This window comes from Ochotona curzoniae, unplaced genomic scaffold (assembly GCF_017591425.1).
Source record: "Ochotona curzoniae isolate NIBS_2020 unplaced genomic scaffold, NIBS_Ocur_1.0 contig_605, whole genome shotgun sequence".
NCBI classification, from domain to species: Eukaryota; Metazoa; Chordata; class Mammalia; order Lagomorpha; family Ochotonidae; genus Ochotona; species Ochotona curzoniae.
In genome coordinates this window covers 4,881,452-4,901,372 of record NW_024466491.1, presented here as the reverse complement: position 1 = coordinate 4,901,372, position 19,921 = coordinate 4,881,452, and the positions used below count along the sequence as shown (strand labels likewise).

Sequence of the window (19,921 nt, the reverse complement as noted above, 5' to 3'; positions counted from 1 at the left end):
CTCGCTCGTTTCTGTGACGCGTTCGTGAACAGAGAGAAGTATTCGCTGGAGCAGGACATCCGGGAGAAGGAGGAGGCTATCCGACAGAAGACGAGCGAGGTGCAGGTGAGAGCTGCGGGGCGGGCGCTGCTCGGGGTGCCATCGGGCACAGGGCCTGCTCTCGTTAGACCTTCCAGCTCTCAGAGGCCACTGCAGGTGCGGGCTCCCCGCACACCTTGGATGCCACTTGGAGCTTCCAACCCGGTCACCTACGCCTCCAGGGCTTCCTGGACGTTCCTGCCCCTGTAGCGGGAATCTGCACAGCCCGTGGTCCCCCTGCCCAGTGCCCAGTGCCCCTCTCTGCCCCGCGGTCCCCCGCCCCGTGTGTCTCTGCTCTGGCCCGCGGTCCCCCCGCCCAGCGCCCAGTGCCCCTCTCTGCCCCGCGGTCCCCTGCCCCGTGTGTCTTCGCTCTGCCCCCTGTTCCCCCCGCCCCGTGTGTCTCCGCTCTGCCTCCCTGGCCATAGAGCCGCGTGGCCTCTGCGCTCAAGTCGCGTCTTTGCTGCCTTCAAGCATGTTTATCTGTTGGGGACAAGCAGGGTTGTCCCGTTCCTCGTGTGAGTGGGCTCTGAGTGTGAGTATGTGTTTGTGTTTGAATATACCCTGGGCCCTGTACTAACTTTATTGACTTAACACACATCGAGACATTCCATCTGTGCTGGCTTATTCCCCAAACGGTCACCACGGCCAGAGCTGGGCCCGGCTGCACTCAGAGGCCAGGGCTGCCTCCGAGCCTCCCACAGGGGTGACGGGGACGCGCGGGGAGCATCGGGGCTGCAGCTCATCTCTGATGCGGGATCCTGGGGTTCCCTGGTGGCAGCTTAGTGGGCTGTGCCACATACGGGGCGTCCCCCAGTGGTAGGTGACCTTGGGCTCACGCCAGACCCCGTCTGGGTGTTGCCCGGTTGCTGCCCACACACACAAAGCCGCCTCCCTGCTGAGGGGCCCTGGCGATGTCCCGATGTTCCCAAGGGCAGCCACAGGTTCCCTTCACAGCGTTGTCTCTGCCCGAGTACTGGCTGCTGAGTCCCACTTGGAGAAGTCGGACCACCTGCTTTTTCTTTTTAAGATTTATTTATTTTCATTGAAAAGATTTACAAAGAGAAGGAGAAACAGAGAAAGATCTTTTGTCCACTGATTCATTCCCCAAGTGGCCACAATGGCCGGAGCTGAGCTGATCCGAAGCCAGGAGCCAGGAGCTTCTTCCGGGTCTCCCACGTGGCTTCTTCCGGGTCTCCCACGTGGGTGCAGGGTCCCAAGGCTGTGGGCCGTCCTCCACTGCTTTCCCAGGCCACAAGCAGGGAGCTGGATGGGAAGTGGAGCAGCCGGGATATGAACTAGTGCTGTATGGGATTCTGGCACGTGTGAGGCAAGGCTTTACCCACTGAGCCATCATGCTGGCCCATTGTGCCACCTCTTGACACCCTTACAAGGAGGCTCCCCAACCTAACCCTAACCGTAGCCCAGTGGTGCCCCCGTTCTCAACAGTGCCACGCAGGACTCTGCCCTTCAGTGGAGCCCTTCTGTCGTGGTCCGTTCTGCAAGGCCATGCCCCACTCCTGTTTGTGTCTGAGAGCTGTCTCCCTCCACCACTTTGTGTCCCTGGGGAGCAGGGAGTCCCTCTCCCTACCGGGAAACACTTCATGGGAGCTGTGGGCACAGGCGGCCCGTGGGAGCCCCCCAGTGCCCACTGTCCTGGCTGGGGTCCGGGTGCTGGGGGTGGGCTGGGAGGCTGGGTGCCCAGGAGGCCGGGCTGCGAGCTCATCTCGTGTCTGTTGCTGCGATTCTTCCCCAGGAATTGCAGAATGATCTGGACCGGGAGACGAGCAGCCTGCAGGAGCTCGAGGCTCAGAAGCAGGATGCGCAGGACCGCCTGGACGAGATGGACCAGCAGAAAGCCAGGCTCCGGGACATGCTGAGTGACGTGCGGCAGAAGTGCCAGGGCGAGACCCAGCTGGTGAGGGCCTTGCGTGTGCTGCCCGGGGTGCCCCGCCCCTGTCCTGGACCATTCAGGCCTCCCGTGAAGGCACCAGCTTGCTGGCAGTCTCGCTGGCATACCCGTTTTGGGCATAGGAATGGCGCTTTGTGAGGTACCCGCCTGCCTGGGGGACCTTGCTCCCCAAGTGAGACCTGAGCCGCCCTCCCTGTCATGGCAGATCTCGTCGCTGAAGACGCAGATCCAGTGTCAGGAGTCTGACCTCAAGTCCCAGGAGGACGACCTGAATCGGGCCAAGTCGGAGCTGGCCCGCCTGCAGCAGGAGGAGGCGCAGCTGGAGCAGAGCATCCAGGCAGGCCGCGTGCAGCTTGAGACCATCATCAAATCCCTCAAGTCCACGCAGGACGAGATCAGCCAGGTGCAGTGGCCGGCAGCTGTGGGGGCCTTGCCGTGAGCTGTCCCATGGGCTGGATGGCTGCTGTGGGGGCCTTGCTGTGGGCTGTCCCGTGGGCTGTCCCGTGGGCTGGATGGCTGTTAAGGTCTCCTCTGCTCTTTCCCGCCTTGTAGCCTGGAGGGGTTCTCCTGGCAAGCTGAGGACTTGGCCTGGGGCTTCAGTGCTGATGCCCGCCCTAAGGGAATCCCAGGATGTGTGAATAGCTTGGCATCGCCTCCCAAAGCCAGTGGGAGCTGCGGGAGGACTTCAAGTTTCCTGTACTGTGGGCAAAAACTTGGGGTTTGGGACACACCCTTTCTGGCCTGTGCCTCTTCTGTCCACAGCCAGAGGCCTGCATTGCCTTGTGGGTGCCAGGACATGAACCAGCATCCATGTGAGATGCCAGCAACTTCACACACTCTGCCCCATGCCAGCCCGTCTGTGAACTCACCGTCCCCTGGTCACTTGTTAGCGGTGCTGTGGGTGACACTGGCCTGTCCCCCGGTCACGTGTTAGTGGTTGTGGGTGACACTGGCCTGTCCCCCGGTCATGTGTTAGCGGTGCTGTGGGTGACACTGGCCTGTCCCTGGTCACGTGTTAGCGGTTGTGGGTGACAATGGCCTGTCCCCGGTCACGTGTTAGCGGTGCTGTGGGTGACAGCGCCATGACGGTGGCTGTGTATTTATATCCGCATTACCCAGTCATTGCAGGAACTTTTTTTAAAATTTATTTGCAGGGAAGCGTAATTGGTTCATGCCTCAGATGGCTGCACTGACCAGGGTGGAGCCAGGAACCCACCCAAGTCCCACACAGACCTGTGTTCCACACAGACCCGTGCCCCACGCGGGTGCAGGGCCCACGCACTGGGCCGTCCTGCAGTGCTGTCCCAGGTGCACCAGCGGGAGCTGGATGGAAAGTGGGGCACCTGGGGTCACACAGCCTCTGCTGGCAGTGCTGGCATGGCAGGTGGCAGCCCAGCTTGCTGTACCCTGTGCAGTCCCTCCTTCATTCTCAGGCCCCTTTTGGGAGACAGGACACAGTTAGGTCTCTTCCCAGGGTCACCCCACACGCGCACAGGGCTCTGCCAGGCTGTGCTAGGGCACACAGTCTATAGAGGCCCATCCTTGGGGTCCTGGGGGTCACCCCACATGCGCACAGGGCCCTGTCAGGCTGTGCTAGGGCACATAGTCTATAGAGGCCCATCCTTGGGGTCCCGGGGGTCACCCCACATGCGCACAGGGCTCTGCCAGGCTGTGCTAGGGCACACAGTCTATAGAGGCCCATCCTTGGGGTCCCGGGGGTCACTCCACATGCGCACAGGGCTCTGTCAGGCTGTGCTGGGGCACACAGTTAGAGGCCCGTCCTGGGAGATGGTTGCTGGCTGTGAACCAACTGCGGAGCTGGTCGTCCCAGCGGGGATATGTCTGTCTGTGGGCAGCAGAGCTGTCACTGAGCAGTGGCTTGGGTCGCATGTCGCTGCACCCTTGGGCGCGTTCCTCCCCAGGGCAGGGCGGCAGGAGCGAGAGCATCCCGGACACCTGCTGTTCTTGCCGAGCCCCACCTGATGCCCGCCGTGTCTTTGCAGGCCAGAAGCAAGCTCTCCCAGCTGCATGAGAGCCGGCAGCAGGCCCAGCGGAGCCTGGAGCAGTTCAGCCAGGCCCTGGACGGGGCCCATGGCGCCAGCCTCACCGACCTGGCCACCCTGAGTGAAGGCATCTCCCTGGCAGAGCGGGGCGGTTTCGGAGCCATGGTAAAAGTTGAATAAGTGTTACTGTCCCGTATGGGTCTGGTCCCCCCCATCGCATCGCAGCGGCTCGTGTCTGTTGTCACTTTGTGTGATCGGGCCAGCCCTGTGGCCCAAGGGGGTGGGATCTGCAAAGCATTGCCCCCCAGTGCAGAAGCCCCTGTCAGACTCCCCGGCCGTGGCCCAGGGTGGCCCGCGCACTGTCTGCTGAGGGATGGGGGTGGGGACGGGCTTCTGCGGGAAGAGATCCGGGCAACGCCGCAGCCCTCCAGCCCTGCTGAGTCCGTGCTTTCCGTCAGACCCCCAGCTCTGGGGCTGTCATCCAACCGCGGGGTGACGGGGTACTCTTCGGTGTCTCCCCCACACGGCTGTCTGGGGCTGTCATCCAGCCGTGGGCGTGACGGGTTGCTCTTCTGTGTGTCTGGGCCCCCATGCGGGTGTCAGTGTCTGCTCAGCTGCCACATCTTTCTGCTCATGCCAGCATGTGCCTTCACAGCCCCGAGCCCCGGGTGTGCAGGCTCCCAGTTAGTGTGGCCAGGGTGCAGGTGGGGTGCTGGTGGGGCGCTGCTCTCCAGGGCTCTCCTCGGAGCCCTGCTGCCGCCTGACCCCTCCTCCTTGCCCTGGCACGCGGGCTTGCGTTCTTGCTCTCTGTGCCAGGTGCACCCCGCGTTTCTCTTCCCTGCGCCGGGCGCTGTGTTCTGAGATCCTGCGGGGGAGCATTCATCCCCCTGGGCCGCCTGGAAGGCTCTCTCGGTGTCATTGTCTGTCCCCGTCCCGGCCTGTGCGCTGCAAGTGCTGCCCTGCAGTGTCAGCAGGAGATTCGAGGACCCCGTCTCCCAGGCCTGTCCTCCGTTTCAGCCCTGAGCATGGTGGACCTGGATGCCCTGCTGTGCTCCCGGGCTCCCCGTGTGCGTGCCCGCACCTGGCAGCCCGGTCCCCCTGGCACGACTGTCTCCCTGGTGGGGAGCTGTTGGTGAAGGGCAGTTCGCAGGTGGCCGGGCTCTCCTTTGGTGCTTGTTTCCGTCCGTGGGTTTCCTACCTTTCTGGTGAGCTCATCTCATTTTTCGTCCATCTTTCGCGTCTTTACCCTTGGCACGCCGACCTCAGAGCTGTTACATAACCTGTGAGCCAGGTCCGAGAGGACTCTCACTCATCGTGTTGGTTGTACAAATACAGTGTCTAAAGCCTTGTTTGATTCGTTTCCATTCCTTCATACACGCTTGGAAGGGACATTTGTCCTGCTCACCGTGAGGCTGCTCTGGGGCAGGGCGCACGCGGCCTGTTCTGCTTGGCGGCCTGAGAACCATTGGTGCATCTAGAAGCTTCCATCTTGTTTATCCCACCCCTCAGGGGCTGCGTCTAGGAGACTTGGGCACTTGGAGAATCAAGGATATCTGGCCTCCCTTCTGACCGAGAGAACCCGGGGCTCTGGCTCGGGGCCCAGGCAGCCCCGGGGCAGGAAGGTCGTCAGGTTGCCAGGCACTCCTGGCAGGCCTGCCCCAGTGGCCCGCGTGGTTACTCGGCAGGAACGGGTGAGCCTGTGGCTCAGCCATGGGCAGGGCTGTTCCCACCACGGCACTTGGCAGGAGCCCCACGTCTGAGTACTGGCCCACCGGCCCCTCAGCCCGGCGCCCGGCTCAAAGGAGAGTGTCCAGAGACTTGCTCAGTCCTTGCAGTCCCGGGGCCCGAGGCGGTGGCTGACCTTGAAGGAGTGATCCCTCTGCAGCGGGCCCAGCGCTGCGCATTGACGGTCACGTGGCTCGTTTTAGAGGGAGCCGCATCCGTGGGTGATGTGTGACCGCTGGTCGGCACACTGGGCAGAGGGCTCGCTCTCCTCGCCCCAGCATCTGCAGGGGGCTTGGAGCGCCCCCCTGCTGGCTGCTGCAGTCAGCGCACTTCCCCTGGGAAGGGGCCAGAGGCGTTGGTGCAGTGCCGGGGTTCCGTGGGGTCCCTGGAATCTCTTCTTTCCCTCCTGCCCTGTGACTGGGCAGCTTCCCGAGTAGCCTCTCTCCCTCAAAACTTAGAAACCGACATCAAATGAAAGCCAACAGGGCGTCCCTGCTGAGGCCGTGTTCCAGCCCGCCAGGCACTGGGTGCCGCTGTGTGAGGTGGGCCTCCCGTCCCCGGCCCCGGCTTCCGCGCCTTGGGCTTCTTTGTACATGTGCATCTCGGCAACCGAGAACCCCGTCACGCGCCCTTGGGGACGTGTGCACCTTGTGGGTGTAAGTGCCGTGACGCCCACCATCGCCCAGGTGCCTGCTGTCTCACTTAGCCAAGACCCTGCTGGGCCCAGGAGTGGCCCCTGGAGCCGTGAGCCGACCCTTAGACTGGCTGCCCCCGCTGGTGACGGCAGGAAAATGGCCTTCTCTCGGGAAACTTTCCCTGGGAGCCCGAGGTCCTGGCCACATGCTCACGCACACACCTGATGTTGGATTCAGGCGAGATAACAGCTGCGCATGCCCAGATGCCCTCTGCTGCTGGGTGTGGCGATTTTCACGGGTTGCCCATGGCCCGTGTGTCATCACGGGGAGGCAGCACGTGTTGGTCACCAGGACAGAGCCCTGATGTCTGGACCCAGTGCCGCGTCGCTCCGGGGCCCACCCTGCCCCCCTCCTGGGCTGGCTGCCACCCCACGAGCCTGGTCCTCCAAGATTTATTATTTTTTTTTTCCCCTTTTGGTTTAAGTGCACTTGTCTGTTTCTGAGGTGAGCACGCCAAGTACCACGTGTGCCCTGGCAGCAGTCCGGGCTGGCGGTCCGCGGGCTTCGTGGCGTGGGGCATTTGGCATCCGCTGCTGCTCTCACCACTGGGCTCTTCGTGTTTCTCAGCGTTTCCAAAAACCTCATTTTTGACACAGTGATTTTTGGAAGCATTTACGTAAAAGAGTGAGAAAGGCAGAGACCCCTCTTGCACTGGCTCCCCCGCGTGTCCCCCAACAGCCGGGGACTGGCCAGGCGCTCCCTCTGGGGCTTTGTCCTGGGTGGAAGCAGGGCTGGAACCCAGACCCTCGCAGCGTCACACATCCGGAACGGTGACTTTTAAGGATCTGTCTTGAGAGGCAGAGCGTCAGCGTGAGGGAGGTGCAGGGCACACTGGCCCGTCTGCCGGCTCACCAGGTGTGGACCAGAGGCTCCGGCCACGTCTCCAGTTGCCTGGGCGATGGGTTCCTGAACCCTGCTCCACTGCTCCCCAGATGCGTTGGCTGGGAGTGGTCGGGGCTGAAAGCAGGGCTCCAGTGTGGGAGCCCCCGGAGCAGTTAGCTCAACCCCCGCTCCAGCCCAGGGTGACCGTCCTGCCGCACACACACTGAGCGTGCTCCGCTCTGAGCCGTGTGTGAGCTGCCCGTCCGGTCAGTCCCCACTCGCAGCCCTCCCAGCCCCCACATCCTCACTGCCCATCTAATGAACGTGACTGCCCTGGGGACCCACACGTGTGGTCACGCCGTGTTTGTCCTCCTGCCCTTGGCTGTGTCCTTGGGGGCGGCCTGTGCTGTGGTGGCTGTGTGGCTCACCTTCTCTGCCACGGTTGGCCACACGCCAGTGGGTGGACGTGTGCCTTCATTCAGCTGGGACTGTGCCCCTCGAAGGACTCTCATCGATTTCTTTCGAGTTACTTTATTTCAAAGGCAGAGCTGAGATCGAATCTTCCATCCTTTTGTTCACTCCCCAGACGGCTATATCAGGGATGTCTGGGCCAGTCCGGAGCCAGGAGCCCGGGACTGCCTCCAGGCCTCCCACGTGGCTGCAGGGGCTCCGGCACTCGGGCCACCCTCCACTGCCTTCCCAGCTACACAGGCAGAGAGCTAGATCGGAAGTGGAGCAGCCAGGACTTGAACTGGTGCTCCTGTGGGCTGCTGTACCCCAACACTGGCTCATTTGAGGATGGTTTTAGATTTCTGGATGAGCTGTGAGGGCAGGGCACCTGGTTCTACCGGCCAGTCTCTCCCTTTGTCACGTCTTGGGTGAGCCAGTGTGGAGTGTTGTAGCTGACCGCAGGCCATCCTGGCTCACCCGGCTGTGTGGGGTCCTTCCCGTTAGGGCCACACTCGATGCGGCGCTCCGTACGCGGGCTGCTGCAGATCAGAAATAACCTGCCCCCTCCCGTGCTGTCTCTTCATGAACTTCCAGGACGACCCTTTCAAAAACAAAGCCTTGTTATTTAGCAACAACACCCAGGACTTGCACCCGGACCCTTTCCAGACCGAAGACCCCTTCAAGTCCGACCCGTTCAAAGGCGCGGATCCCTTCAAAGGTACCTCACGCGGTGGGAGAGCCCGGGAAGACCCCCATCGGGGTGAGGGTGGGCAGGGGTCTTAGAGGCCGTGCCGCCTGGGAGTCACCCCAGCTCGTGCTGCAGGTGCGCATGGGGAGTGCCGCCTGCTTGAGGCTCGGTTGCCCCTTCAAGCCGTGCCCCCTCAAAGGCACCAGCCAGAGGTCAGGCTACCCGTGGAGGCGGGCAGGGCTCAGGGCTGTGGAGGCCCGCACCCACCTCGGCCCTTATGTGCCTTGGCTCAGCAGTCTCCGCGAAGTGAGGTGGCCAGAGCAGAGAATTCCAGAAGCAGGATTTCCTAGCAGTGGTTCCAGGAAGGCTGGCCGTGCATGTCTGGGAAGGCAGGGCGGGGGCTAGGGAGCTGGGGAGCTGGGGGTACAGGTGTCTCGGCTCCTGGAGGTGAAGCAGGCCAGGGCAGGCACTGTGAGATGAGCCGACGTGCCAACCTGCAGATCCCGGGGCTCTGGGCACTTTCCCTGGCTCTGCCCCAGCCTTGCCCTCACCTCAGTGTCCTGGCCCCGAAGAACCACCTCTGCCAGTGGTTTTGCCAGGGTTCCTGCAGCTGGGGGAGGGTGCTCCAGTGCTGGGGAGGGAGTCCTCGGTGGGCCTGACAGGTGGGCCGCCTGCCCCCGTGCTGGCCTCCCGGCTCAGGCCTAACTGAGCCCTTCGCTCCTGCGCGTCTAGGTGACCCGTTCCAGAGCGACCCCTTCGCAGAGCAGCAGGTTACGTCCACAGGTAAGGTGCCGCCAACCCGGGGTGAAGTTGAGGAGCAGAGAGAGAGAGCTTCCCCCCGCGCCCTGCCCTGGGCACTCCTACCGCACCATCCCAGAGGCAGTTCTGGAAGGAACCTGGCCATGCCCGATCCTCATGGCCCCTGGCAGCCGGGAGGCCAGTCCACAGCAGCGTGGCCACCCGTGCCCCTGGCAGGACTGGTGTCCACGCGCTCGTTCATACCCTGAGTGCTGCGGAGCCTTGCCCCTGCTAGAGGGGAGCCCCGGCCCACTAAAGGGGGACCCCAGCCTGTGTGCGCTCATGCCCCAGCTGACTATCATGTGCAGGGTCCCCGGGAGCACGCGGCCCCCCCCGTGAAGGTCACCCGTGGGCTCAGGTGTGACGGACACGTGCGGCTATGAGAGGCCTGGGCCTGCTGCCTGCATACCCCCTACTTCCTGTCACTTGACACGTTTTCTAGAATTTTCCGCCAACGACATTGCAGGAGCGTGCTTTTCTGCCGGCTTGCTCACTCACTGTCCCTTTCCCTCCCCCCACCAGACCCCTTTGGGGGGGACCCTTTCAAAGAAAGCGACCCGTTCCGCGGCTCCGCCTCCGACGACTTCTTCAGGAAACACAGCAAGACCGACCCGTTCGCCAAGAACGCGTCCTTGCCTGCCAAGGTGAGTGAGCGTGGGGGCGCCGGCCTCCCGCCACGGAGCAAGCCTGGGACTCTGCTGCTCCCCGCGTGGGCCGTGGCCGGATGTGAGGCCTCCGGCCTGCGTGCTGAGGGGCTTCCCCGGGGAGCAGGGGGACCGAGCAGCCCACGGGTGCAGACAGGCCCGCTCTGAGCCAGCCGTCTTCCCGGCCCACCATGCCACCACCGACATGTCCGCCCTCCTGCAGCTGTAACCGTTCTGACGTGCTGCGGGGTCTAGAGGCTGTGTGCGGGAGACGCAGGGAGGGAAGTGTGTCATGGGCCACGGCCCGCGTGGGAGGGCCACCCTCCCCGGGGAGGCAGCATCCAGGCCTGCGGGTGGTGGAGCCTGCGACCCGATCATCCTCCGTGAGACCCCACCCCACGCTCACCCTCCCACGCATGAACCTCAGGACAAAGCACAGGAGTGGGGTTCCAAGAGGGAGCCCTCCGTGAAGAGCGTGGAGGCCTCAGCAGTCCCCTAACCGTCCTCACCCCTGTCCTTTTTGTTCTTCAAAGAGCCGCAGTGCTCAGCTTAACCCTTAGATGAGGAAGACGCACACACGTCCTGCACCTTGACCCGGGTATTCGCACTGCCCACGGCCCAGCTTCCTGATGGTGACGCTCCACGCGGGGGTCATCTTCTTGTGCTGGCATCCGTGCCCTGGGCAGCACACCCGTGCTCCCGTCCCCACGGTCCCCAGGGTGTCCCTGGTGAGAAGCTACTGCTGCTCTCTGCCCGCTTCACAGAGCCCCTGGCCGTGGGTCTGGGCTGGGCTGCCTCCTGCAGGGGCCCTCCTGGCCATGGCAGGGCCTGCCCACCATCACAGAGCCCCTGGCCACGGGTCTGGGCTGGGCTGCCCTGGTCTGTGTTAGGGTTCTCACCATGTGTGCTGGGTTTGGGGGTGAGTCCTTCAAGGACCATGTTGTGCACCACCTCGTCCTTCCCGCTGGGAGCCAGGCGCTGCTGCCGGCCCCGCTGCTGTCGCCCAGGCCGAGGCCCCGTCGCCTTTTTGTCCTTTTCCTTCAGATCGAGTCGTTCCTGTTGCTCTGGCTTCACTTTGACTTGTTTCATCTTTGCTTATTTAGCTTAAGCTAGTGGGGTTTTTTGTTTACATTTGTTTATTAGAAAGCTACAGCGAGAGAAAAAGGTGTCTCCTCTGCACGTTCTCACTCTCCGGATGGCCGCGGCGGCCAGGGCCTGGCCGGTCCAAAGCCAGGAGCCACGCGCTTTTGCCGGGCTCCCACGCGGGTGCAGCGTCCCAAGCACTTGGGCCGTCCTCTGCTGTTTTCCTGGGCACGAGCAGGAGCTGGATGGGAAGTGGGGCAGCCGGGGCTCGAACCTGCACCCATATGGGATCCAGGGGCATGCAAGGTGAGGATTTTTAGCCAGTAGGCCACCGCGCCAGGCCCCAGAAAAGTTTTAAAACAGGGACCATAACTATGTTTTAAGCGATAAAGGAAAATATGATTAGAATGACTGGAAAGGGCCTGGCGTGCTGGCTCAACTGGCTAATCCTCCACCTCCAGGCACCAGCTTCCCATAGAGGCACTGGTTCACGTCTGGCTGCTCCACTTCCCACCCAGCTCCCTGCCTGTAGCCTGGGAAAGCAGTGGAGGATGGCCCAAGTGCTCTTAGCCTCCTGCACCCACGAGGGAGACCTGGAAGAGGCTCCTGGCTTCAGATTGACTCAGCTCTGGCTGCTGCAGCCGGGCTGGCGGGCTCCCCAGACTGGCTCCTCATGTGCCGGACAGGAGAGCCCGCGTGCCGTGGCTGGGAGGCCCCTGTGCCAGACACCAGAGTCTGTGTATCCCCTAGAGCACCTGGCGTGCTGTGGCGGAGCAGGCAGTGAGCTCGCCCTCCTGCACAGGGCCACGGCGTGCGCCCCTTCCCAGGAGACTCGGGCACTTGGCAGGCGTGTGGAGCGCAGGGTCTCGCTCGCCCTTACCCTCCAGCTGTGGTTGTCTGCAGGCCGTGCTCGCTGGCCCTAAGACACCGCAGTGTCTGTTGGAGACTCGGCCTCCTGTCTGTCCGCGGGCCCCCTTGCGTTCCCCTGCAGCGGCTACGTGCCCTGGGCCCTTCCTGCCTCCAGAGCGTGGCTTTGTTTGCATTTTGTGTGGTGCTGGTGCGCCAGCAGGCTGCCGGCGGGGCACCGGCCGTAAGCAGTCCGGGGCGGTCTGGCACTAGTGGACTGCGCTTTCACTCCGGCCTCTCTCCTCTCACGCAGCTCGACCCCTTTGAAGCCAGCGACCCCTTCTCCTCCAGCGTCTCCTCCAAAGGCCCAGGTGAGCCCCACCGCCACCGTGTCCCTACTGGGCACTTGGGTCACCCAGCAGCCCCAACCCTTGGCTACCCTTCTTCCCCAGCAAGGGCCGTCCCAGGAAGTTCTGTGGCACCACAGTGTCTCCTGTCCCTGGGCAGGCATGCCTCCGCAGGAGCCCTGGTCCTCTCCCTCCCATGGGGCCTCACTGGTGCCGGGGAACACGGGCAGCTGTCACATCCCTGCCAGCCCAGAGGGGACCGCTAGGAGACACTGCCCCACTGGTGCTCGCCCTCCCGGGGTGTGGGACCCCCAACACACAGAAATACCTCTCCCCTGGTGACCGACGGGCAGTGACACTGACCCTGTGCAGCCTGCTGTCGTGGCTGTCACCCCGCCACAGGAGCCGCCAGCCAGGTCCCAGGGGACGCTGCATCCAGACGCACGTCCCTAGCCCCCAGTCCAGGGCCCCGCAGGTGTGGCCGCCGACACCCCTGTGACTGGGTGTCGCGCGTGTCTGTTGTAGACCCCTTCGGAACCCTGGACCCCTTCGGGAGCGGGACCTTCAGCAGTGCCGAGGGCTTTGCCGACTTCAGCCACATGTCCAAGGTAAGGCGCCACGCCCGCCTGCCCGCCTGTCTGTGCTCTGCCTCTGCGGGCTGCCAGGCCTGATGGTAGCCTGTGTCTGTGTTTCCCCGGTGCCTCGGCCTCTGAAAGGCGGCTCGCAGAGGGTGACTGGCAGGTCCAGTTGGGGTCACAGTCGACCGAAGTGCGAGGCGATGCATAGCACAGGCCTGCCGGCTGCAGGACAGAATGGGCTCGGGGGAGGCTTGAGGGCTTGATCAGGAGGTAGACGTGCAGAGGGAAGGTCAGTGGACCAGGAGCCGGTGACCACACGCCCCGTGGGCAGGACAGTGCCCGGGAAGGCATCGGGAGCTGTGTGCATACGGCCCGTCAGCAGGGCCCAGCGGGACCAAGGGTAACCTCAGCGAACGAGCAATCCGGAGGGCTCGGATGGACAGGTGCAGGCATTCCAGCAGGAGCAGCCAGACAGCTGGCCGGGGGCTGCTGGCCAGCGTGCTCCCTGTGTCCAGCAGCAGCACCCACTGTGCCCCCAAGGGCCACAGGTGGCCGCACTGGCCAAGGACTCAGGCCCAACGGTGCTGGGGGCCTGGCAGCCTGTCACCCAGACGGCCAGGCTCGTCTGCGGCTGTTGGCCTGCAGGGAGGGAGGGGGCAGAGCCGCGGGACACAGCGTGAGTTGTCTCTCAGAGTTAGACCGAGATGCTCTACCTGCTAATCCAGGACAGGTGCCTAGTGCCCCATCCAGGTGCCCACAGGGGCCCACTCAGTTCGGCAGTCTAGTTGCTGCTCTCCAGGCACATTAGCTGGGAGTTGAGCTGGTGCTAGGGGCTGCCAGCACTGCAGCCGGGGCTGAGGCCAGCTCCCCCGTGTGGGCTTGGGCTCCGAAGGCGATGGGACCGCTATGTCCATAGCTGTGGCTTTGTGTGTGGGTGGCAAGGGGCATACTGTAGTGGTCCCTCAGATGCAGTTGCTGTCCTTTGGGAATTGTCCCCTGCTTGGCTGTGTCGATGCCTGTGGAGCCGTGGGAGCTCAGACCCCGGCGTGGGGCCTCTGGGTGCCCTGCAGCACCTGTGCCCAGCGTCTCGCCGGCCCGCTCGGCCCACAGAGCCAGTTGTTCTGTGTGTGGTTGGCTGCAGTGGCACCGTACGGTGGCACAGGGCTTTGGAGAAGTACCCGGGCTGATGTTGGGGTGTCGGAGCAGTATGTGGGAGGTAGCGTGGCAGGCCCTTGGGACCGGGGCAGGGCTCCTCCTGCCCAGGATTCCCGCTGTGGCTGATGCAAAGGAGGGGAGTGGCTCTCAAATCAGAGCTCGTGGCCACACGGGGGCAGCAGCATCCCAGGGAGGGGGCCAGCTGCCAGGCTCTGGCTCACGCCTTGTGGTCCCTAGGCTGGCTCAGAGGTCGAGCCCCTCAGCCGTGAGGAGGCACAGCAGTGGCTGGAGCCCGGACAGGGGCCTGTTTCTAGAAGCACTTATGCGGAGGCCACCTGGATGAGTGTCTTGGACAGCTGTAGCAGGGCGGCCTGCCCAGAGTGGTTCTCGAGTGTGGACCAAGTGCCTGTGGGTACACCCCGGCCCAGCCCCACCTCCGTCCTCCTCGGCAGCCCAGCCCTTCCCTGCCTCTCTGCCTGCTTCCCCTTCGGTTGTGTTTCCCGCTTTCTGGGGCACCCCCAGACTTGGCACACATAGGTGCCATGGTTCTCACTTGCTGTGCAGGGCACAGGGCTGGGCCCCAAGGGCAGGGCTTCCCTGCAGTGCCACACACAGCTACACATCATATCCTCGAACTCTGGATCCGCCACCTGTTCTGGGAGTTTGCTCAGGCCGCCATCTCCTCTCTGTGCCCCGATGAGGGGCTGTGGGGGTGCAGGGCTGGACTAGAGCTGGCCGGGGCCGTGGGGGCGCGGGGCTGGACTAGAGCTGACTAGGGCTGTGGGGGGTGTGGGGCCGTGGGGGGCATGGGGCCGTGTCCATGCTGCTGGCCAGGGCCGTGGGGGCGTGGGGCTGTGCCCGTGGAGCCGTGGGGATGTAGAGCCGTGCCCGTGGTGGCGTGGGGGCGTGGGGCCGTGCCCGTGGGGATGTGGGGCCGTGTCCGTGGAGCCATGGGGCCGTGGGGCCGTGCCCGTGGAGCCGTGGGGCGTGGGGCCGTGGCTTTGGGGCTCAGCGCAGCTGCGAACCGGCCGCCTCGAGCGTGGTGCTGTTTTCCCTCTTGGTCGCTTTTCTGGTTTTCAAGAACAACACCGAGGGTATAAATAAAATGCCAAAGGAAATGAAAGTAAAGTGGCAAGAAGGTGTGTGTGTGAGTGTTTTTGGGTTTTCTCTTTGCGTATTTTTTGAAAACATCGCCAGCGTTTCCCCTGTGGGCAGGGTGGGGCGGCAGTGCCTGCTCAGCCTGCCAAGGCAGGTCACAGCCAGCGACCCGGCCCGTGCAGTGCCACGCCCACCCGGGGATGCTTCTAGATTCCGCCTGGCCTGCAGTGGCGCTGTGCCCCCCTTTCCAGTTGCGTTTTTGGGGACTACCTGGCCATGCAACCCAGAGTGCACTGGTGGTTCGGAGCCGGGCCTCGACCCTTCTGTTCCTTTATCCCAAGAGCCCCAGGGCTGTGCTGCACACTTTGAAGATAAGCAGAGGGGGGCCTAGTGCAATGGCCCAGTGGCTAAGTCCTCACCTTGCAAATCCTTGTTGTCCAGGCTCTGCCTTGGGGTCCGGCCAGAGGTGCGGTGCACGTTGAGCTCCAGAGAGGGGTGTCTCCTGTACCCCTCCTCCCCTTCAGCCCTCCTCCCCCTCAGCCCCTCTTCCCCTGCTCCCCGTAAGCCCTCCCCCAGCCTGACTCACTGTGACCCCAGGTTGGTGCGCTACCTGTGGAGGACAGGGTGTGGATTCTTGCTTGGCCTGATGCAGCCCCCCTCATCTGCCAGGGAGACGCCCCAAGTCTGGGTGCCTGCAGCCCCACCCCAGTGAAGGCTGAGGCCCACCCTGAGTTGGAGCAGTGCGCTGTCGTCATGGTTACTGATGGGCAGGTGGACCCTGCCGTCTCAGAAGTGGCTTGGTCCCCCTGCCAGCTGTGCCCCAAGGGCAGGACTGGCCTGCAGTGCCACACACTGGATCCGCCGCCTGCTCTGGGGGCTGCTCAGGCCACTGGGCAGAAGGGGCGACAGGTCCTGCAGGAGAGCCAGCAGGTCCGCTGTGTGTGCACGCTCCACCCTGCCCTGCTGCACCGGACCCTGGGCAGGGCCGGGCTGACACCCTGAGGGGCTGCACCTGCATCCCGTGTCTCTCGCAAGGTAGCCATGGCGGGGACATGGACGTGGACTTGAGCCCTCCTCCCTGACCACCACGGCAGCATGTCGGGTCTGGGTTGGCTCCAGCTCCACCAGGAGCACACACAGGCATCTTGGCTGCCCTGCAAGCCTCCAAGGCCTCCTGTCCTTGCCATGCCCCCCGAGCAGGGACTTGTTGCCTCTGCCAGTGTCATCTGTCTCTGTTGTACTCTGTGCAAGTGGACACTGTGCCATTCCCACGTGAGGAAACGGTGGGAGGCCTGGGCGCAGAGGCCACAGCGAGGCGTGGGCATGGCCCACGTGCACTTTGCCTGTGCTCCGGCTGCCTGCTCACTGCTCATGCGCCTGCCGGCCAGTAGCCCTTCCTCAGCCACTGGACTGCAGCGTCCTGCCTGGGGCTTGAGACCATGCAGGATGGGAAAGAAGAGGCTAATGTTGGGCCAAGCTGGAGGGGGTCAGCACCCGTGGAGGCAGTGTGTCTGTGGCCACAGCCAGGGAGCATGGCCTGGGCTTGCAAGGGGTCACTGTGCCCGCAGCAGCCCCCGTCACTGAGCACAGGCAGTGAGTGATGGCTCAGGGAGATGGGACGCAGGGTCCACGCCGAGCCCGCAGTCAGCACGGGAGCCAAGGTGGGCCCTGAAGGCTGCGTGCACAGAGCAGGAGTCGGCGCCCTCCTGTGTCACAGGGCCACTGTCAGAGGCGCTCTGATTTAATGTTTGTCACATCGTGGGCCCGCTGGCGTGGGGCGCTCTGGGTTCATGTCGTGGGCCTGGCTGGCGTGGGGTGCTCTGGGTTCACGTCGTGGGCCTGGCCGGTGTGGGGCCCTCTGGGTTCACGTCGTGGGCCCGCTGGCTGGCGTGGGGCGCTCTGGGTTCACGTCGTGGGCCCGCTGGCTGGCGTGGGGCGCTCTGGGTTCACGTCGTGGGCCCGCTGGCTGGCGTGGGGCGCTCTGGGTTCATGTCGTGGGCCTGGCCGGCGTGGGGCCCTCTGGGTTCACGTCGTGGGCCCGCTGGCTGGCGTGGGGCGCTCTGGGTTCATGTCGTGGGCCCGGCTGGCGTGGGGTGCTCTGGGTTCATGTCGTGGGCCTGGCTGGCGTGGGGCGCTCTGGGTTCACGTCGTGGGCCTGGCCGGCGTGGGGCCCTCTGGGTTCACGTCGTGGGCCCGGCTGGCGTGGGGTACTCTGGGTTCACGTTGTGGGCCTGGCCGGCGTGGGGTGCTCTGGGTTCATATCGTGGGCCTGGCTGGTGTGGGGCGCTCTGGCGTTAACAACCATTTTGCCTGTCTTTCGTGTCCTCTCTTGCAGCCCACATCCTCCGGGCCTTTCACGTCCTCCGTGGCAGGGGCAGGATTCCCAGATGACCCCTTTAAAAGTAAACAGGACACTCCCGCTCTGCCTCCGAAGAAACCTGCTCCGCCACGGCCTAAGCCGCCCAGCGGTCAGTACGCTTGCTTCTCTCGCAGCGGCCTACCTGCCCAGCTGCACGGTGTGGGGACGTGGGCCCGTGGTCTCAGCCCAGCCTGGAGCAGGGCAGGCGCCGGGGGCATGTATGCAGAGCTAGGGGGCATCCTGTCCCCTCCGCGTACCGTGGGATGAATGCGGTGTGGAGACGTGGGTCCCGTGGTCTCGGCCCAGCCTGGGGCGAGTGAGGTGTGGGGACGTGGGCCCGTGGTCTCAGCCCAGCGGAGGGGCGAGTGCGATGTGGGGACCTGGGCCCGTGGTCTCAGCCCAGCGGGGGGGCGAGTGCGATGTGGGGACCTGGGCCCGTGGTCTCAGCCCAGTCTGGAGCAAGGCAGGTGCCGGGGGCGTGCACGCAGAGCGAACGGGCGTCCTGTCCCCTCCGTGTGCCGTGGGGCAAGCGCAGTGTGTGTGTCTGTGTGCAATGCACGTCTCTTGCCTGCACTCCTGGCCCCGCCCCTGGGTGCTGGGCTCTGTGTCGGAGCCCACAGGCCTGGCCGGGGTGCCCTCCTGTGGCCCCACCTACTCCCAGTCGCATCCGGCAGCTGCTCTGAAGGAAGGTGGTGTCCACTTTGCAGCCCGAACTTGGGTTTTCCTTGACACCTGGCCTGGGCTCTGCTTCATGGCCGTGGCATCCATGCCGCCCCAGGGCCGTGCGTCCAGCACACCGCGTCCATAGCCAGGCTTCCTGCACGCGGCCTGCCTGTTGGTGGAGATAAGCAGAGAGGAAGTTCTTATAGGAAACACTGCCCCTCCCCCTGCCGTCACCTGGGCTGTCCAGCCCTTTATCCTGGGAGGGGGCCAGGGAGTCCCACTGTGCTGCCAGCCTTCGTGAGCAGAGGCGGGGGAGGGGGTAAGGCAGTGACTCCCCTGAGCCACACAGCAGGGGCTGTTAGCACGAAACACAGAGACCCAACCCCCTTTACAGCAGCTGTGGCTCCCAGGGCCCATGGACAACGTCCCGGTGGGCAGGTGTGGCCCTGTGCATGGGAGCCGACTCGCCTCCCGCCGGCACACGCGACCTTCTCCCATGCACGTGTTGCCTGCACAGGCACCCGCAGTCATGTGTGCACATCTGCACAGACATGCAGGGGGCGCCCAGGTGTGCTCACGTGTGCACGCCCAGGGCACTTATACGCAGGCATGCACATGTTTGCATGGGACTGCACCTGCCTGCGACCACACGGCCTCGACTGGGCCCCAGGGAGGAACTCCCCTGCTCAGTGCCTGCCGAGTGCAGTTTCCCCCACCTGCCTGAGCCCAGCTGGGGTCTGCTCTAGAATTCTCCCAGGCTGTCCTCTGCCCTGGGTCCCCCTGTGCCAGCCCCCACAACCGCTGCCTCCCCTGGTTCAGTTAGACGGCAGCAGCCAGGGTGTGAGTGGGCGCTCCAACGGGGCCGGGGGCTTTGGGTCGATTGCTGCCCTGTGGCAGGGCAAGGGCCAGCTGCCCAGCACACACACACACACATACACACACACACACAGCAGCAGGGGAGGGACCAGCTGCCCAGCACACACACACACACACACACACACACACACACACACACACACACACACACACACGGCAGCAGGGGAGGGACCAGCTGCCCAGCACACACACACACACACACACACACACACACACACACACACACACACGGCAGCAGGGGAGGGACCAGCTGCCCAGCACACACACACACAGCCTTCCTCTCACTCCATCCACTTGGTATCCATGAGCCTGGATGGGCAGCACAATGCCCATTTGCAGGAAGCAGAACAGGAAGTAAGGAAGGTCTTGTGTGCTGTTCCAGGCCACGCAGCAGGCCCAGGTCTCACCCTGACCTGTCACCTGACTCCCCTTCTCCCCAACAGAAGCGAGAAGCCCACCGTGGAGGGGTGGAGCGCCCTGGGAAGGGGCGGGTGCCTGGGTAGCATCTTCTGGAAGCGTGCCGGGGCCTGAGCCCCTCTCTCGGTTGGTTCTTTCGCGCAGAAGCTGTGTCCGAGCCGGACGCCTCCGCACTGTACACACTGCTGGGTGGTAGGTGCAGGCGTGGGCCGCCGTCAGCTCCCAGCATGCCGCCTGCCATGGCTGCACGCTAACACCCAGCACCGCTGGCGTGCCTGCACTTGGCCTTGTCCTAAGTCGTGTTTTGGTGATGATTTGTGCGTGGGGAGCCGGTGTCTGTCTCTCTTGAGGGGATTGCTAAGGACGTTGGCCACCCCGTGCTGGACCTTGGCAACAGGTGCCCATGCGAGCACCACTCGGGGCCTGCTTCCCACGCACAGGCCCCCGGCCGGGCTCCTCACCCCTGGGGTAGGCCAGCCTGAGCGGCAGAGGCAGCCCGCCAGGGAAATGGCTCGGTTAAGGTGGGAAGCGGCCGATCCGACATCTGGGTTTGCCTCCTACGGAAACGCAGGACCGCCTCGGCTTGGTGAGGAGGGGGCGTGCTTTCCCGGCCTGCTGGCCCAGCCTGTCCAGGGAGGCCGTGTGGCAGTGGGCACCCTGAAGTAGCTGTGCTGTCTGTTCTTAGGG

At 64.2% G+C, this 19,921-nt stretch overlaps 2 protein-coding genes across 7 annotated transcripts in view; both read left to right on the top strand.

The window, feature by feature from the left end:
- Positions 1-19,921, top strand: part of LOC121163398 (coiled-coil domain-containing protein 130-like) — a 469,842-nt gene that overhangs the window by 362,957 nt on the left and 86,964 nt on the right. The window lies entirely within an intron of this gene.
- Positions 1-19,921, top strand: part of EPS15L1 (epidermal growth factor receptor pathway substrate 15 like 1) — a 50,835-nt gene that overhangs the window by 19,203 nt on the left and 11,711 nt on the right. For 4 of the 6 annotated variants that reach the window (XR_005884872.1, XM_040990731.1, XM_040990730.1 and 1 more), the window contains exons 13-22: positions 33-105; positions 1,832-1,993; positions 2,193-2,390; positions 3,991-4,155; positions 8,277-8,400; positions 9,103-9,153; positions 9,691-9,812; positions 12,055-12,112; positions 12,614-12,696; positions 17,255-17,387. Coding sequence is in view for 5 of the 6 variants with exons in the window: in XM_040990731.1 (XP_040846665.1) it covers positions 33-105; positions 1,832-1,993; positions 2,193-2,390; positions 3,991-4,155; positions 8,277-8,400; positions 9,103-9,153; positions 9,691-9,812; positions 12,055-12,112; positions 12,614-12,696; positions 17,255-17,387 (1,169 nt within the window). In the remaining variant the exon portion in view is untranslated. The remainder of the gene's footprint in view (positions 1-32; positions 106-1,831; positions 1,994-2,192; positions 2,391-3,990; positions 4,156-8,276; positions 8,401-9,102; positions 9,154-9,690; positions 9,813-12,054; positions 12,113-12,613; positions 12,697-17,254; positions 17,388-19,921) is intronic. The other 2 variants (XM_040990734.1, XM_040990732.1) reach the window with 2 other exon arrangements.